This window comes from Psilocybe cubensis, chromosome 2, assembly GCF_017499595.1.
Source record: "Psilocybe cubensis strain MGC-MH-2018 chromosome 2, whole genome shotgun sequence".
In the NCBI taxonomy this organism is placed as follows: Eukaryota; Fungi; Basidiomycota; class Agaricomycetes; order Agaricales; family Agrocybaceae; genus Psilocybe; species Psilocybe cubensis.
The window spans coordinates 585842-588035 of NC_063000.1; the positions used below are offsets into that span (position 1 = coordinate 585842).

The window sequence follows — 2194 nt, forward strand, 5'->3', positions numbered from 1 at the left end:
CAAAAAAACGCAGTGCAAGGCGAATTAGTGTTGGCGAAGTTGTCGTGACAAAGGATATTTTTTATACAAAGTACACAATAAGTCGATGGAGGTGGTGGTGATACAAACCAAGCCAAAAAAAATAACTCAACATATTATTAGTGCTGAAGTCCATGTATCAACAAAACTCAGATACAATACAAATGCACTGGCATTCCAAGATGATAGTATATACAATAAATGGCTCTGAAAATTTCAAAATATCGTGTTATACGGCTGTAGTGCGCCGAAAAAAACGGAAATGTACATTCTGTTGAGTTAAGCGCGTTTGAACGAAACAATGAACGAGAAGAAACACAAACCTTTGATCAAATACGTTCAATTCTATGGCGCAACGCTACAAACTCGCGCCGAGCCCATTTTGGAGATCGGTCTTGAGAAGGATAATAGAACGAAGGCTGTTTCGAGTAACCAATTGGGTATGCGTGAATACATCCGAGGTATCGTCCGTTTCCCGGGGCATCAAAAATCCGTGCAGTAAAATGCGGTGTATCATCAGTACGCGACGGGGAAGCAATAGCCCTGGACAAATGAAAAACCATCAACGCGGAAGCCATAAGTTTAGAAGTTACCTGGTCGCCAGCACGCGTAGCTTGAACTTCGTGTTATACGCGGTAAGCCCAAGCGCAACTTGAAGCTTCGACTCGACCTCCTTGTCCTTCAATGCAGCCTCTATTCCGTCTTTCAGCAATTTCTTGTCCCACCCAACGTGTTTTTGAGTGCCTCGCAAAACATAGGATAAATGAGTAGAGAAAGTCAAACTCGAAGAAAAGAATCGGACCATAGTTGAAAACATGACGAAACTGTAGAGTAAGGATATAGGTTTAACGAAAATTACGGATTAGACGCTCACAAAGATATACCAAGTCACAGGGTTAGCTATTCACGCGCCAGACGCACGAGAATCCGAGAAAAAAAAACCCAATAAACACAGGATAAAATGCATTTAAGGCAAGTATCTACTGTATCATGTTCAACCGCGTCCACGCGTTGAGTCTTAGTGTGACTTAGGATGTGTAGAACATTCTGTAAGCGCTCAAGAAAACTAGAACATTTGTAAATCATAAGGCAGCCCCTTATTTACCGGGCACTTATAACCACAGCAGGAAGCTACATCGAGCCACGAAGTTGCGAATTCGACTAAGTATTGATTCCATAACCCAGTCCAAGTAAAAGAGAAGTTAAATTCAATGGAATACAAGGAAATCACTTCATAACATCTTTGATGGCCGTGATACTTTCCTAAAATGGTAACTAATCTCCACCAACTTCGCGTGTGTGCGTTTTTGTGTGTGCCCGCGTGACACTCATTTTTTTCATCTCAAAGATACCCCGTGGTGAATTATCTTTAGCTACATATCATTTTTGACCGAGTTTGAGATAGCCAGTCTGTTTCTGATGTATTCCGAAGGTGTAGGGATTTGTTTTGTAAGATCCCGACTACGAGACCGTTCGCATTGTAACTGGCAACGCCTTTTATTCAGTAATGTACACCACGTTACCAGTCCCGCGAACTTGAATCAATCTTTTTTCTGTCCTTTGGACATGTATTTGGTGAGCGAGTGAAAGATGCAAACTTTCTGGGGAACATAGTAACTTACTAAACTATACACCACTTTGCTGGAGTTGCAGTCTATTTAAATGAAAAAATCTGTATAACAATTCAATGCTTACAACGGTATAGAAAGATAGGTAGCGTATTATATTCCTGGCAGTACTTAGTACACCTTATCAGTATGCTGAAATATGCACGCATATAACACGCTACCTCAATCCCGCTGCACGTATTTCAATGACATGCACACGCAAGATTTGACAATTTGCACGCAAATTTACCGAGTACCGTTTCTATGGAAAGCCGGAAGAGCGAGGTGCCCAGACACAAACCAAACATCGTCCGGCAGGTATGCCGAGTGATCGATAGGCAACACACAATCCCGCTATGCCTGAACGACTTCCAACACCCTGCACCGAGTCCACTATACAAATAAGTATATTCTGTTACATACTTAGGTATGTTATTTTTTGCCCTCTATCATTTAGTTCTACCCTGTAAGAAAGGCAATAAATTCAATATTGCTGTATGACTAAGATGACCACGGTATTTAGGCCTTGGCTAGGGTTCTCCGTTCATAGGAGTGGGTGTCCCAAACGG

The 2194-nt window shown here is 41.8% G+C and overlaps 1 protein-coding gene across 1 annotated transcript; it reads right to left on the minus strand.

The window, feature by feature from the left end:
- Positions 1-347: 347 nt before the first annotated feature.
- Positions 348-823, minus strand: JR316_0001699 (uncharacterized protein; the record flags this gene model as incomplete). Its single annotated transcript, XM_047887499.1, has 2 exons — positions 348-561; positions 612-823. The coding sequence occupies 2 exons, from the start codon at positions 821-823 to the stop codon at positions 348-350; spliced, it is 426 nt and encodes a 141-aa protein (XP_047752422.1).
- Positions 824-2194: the final 1371 nt, after the last annotated feature.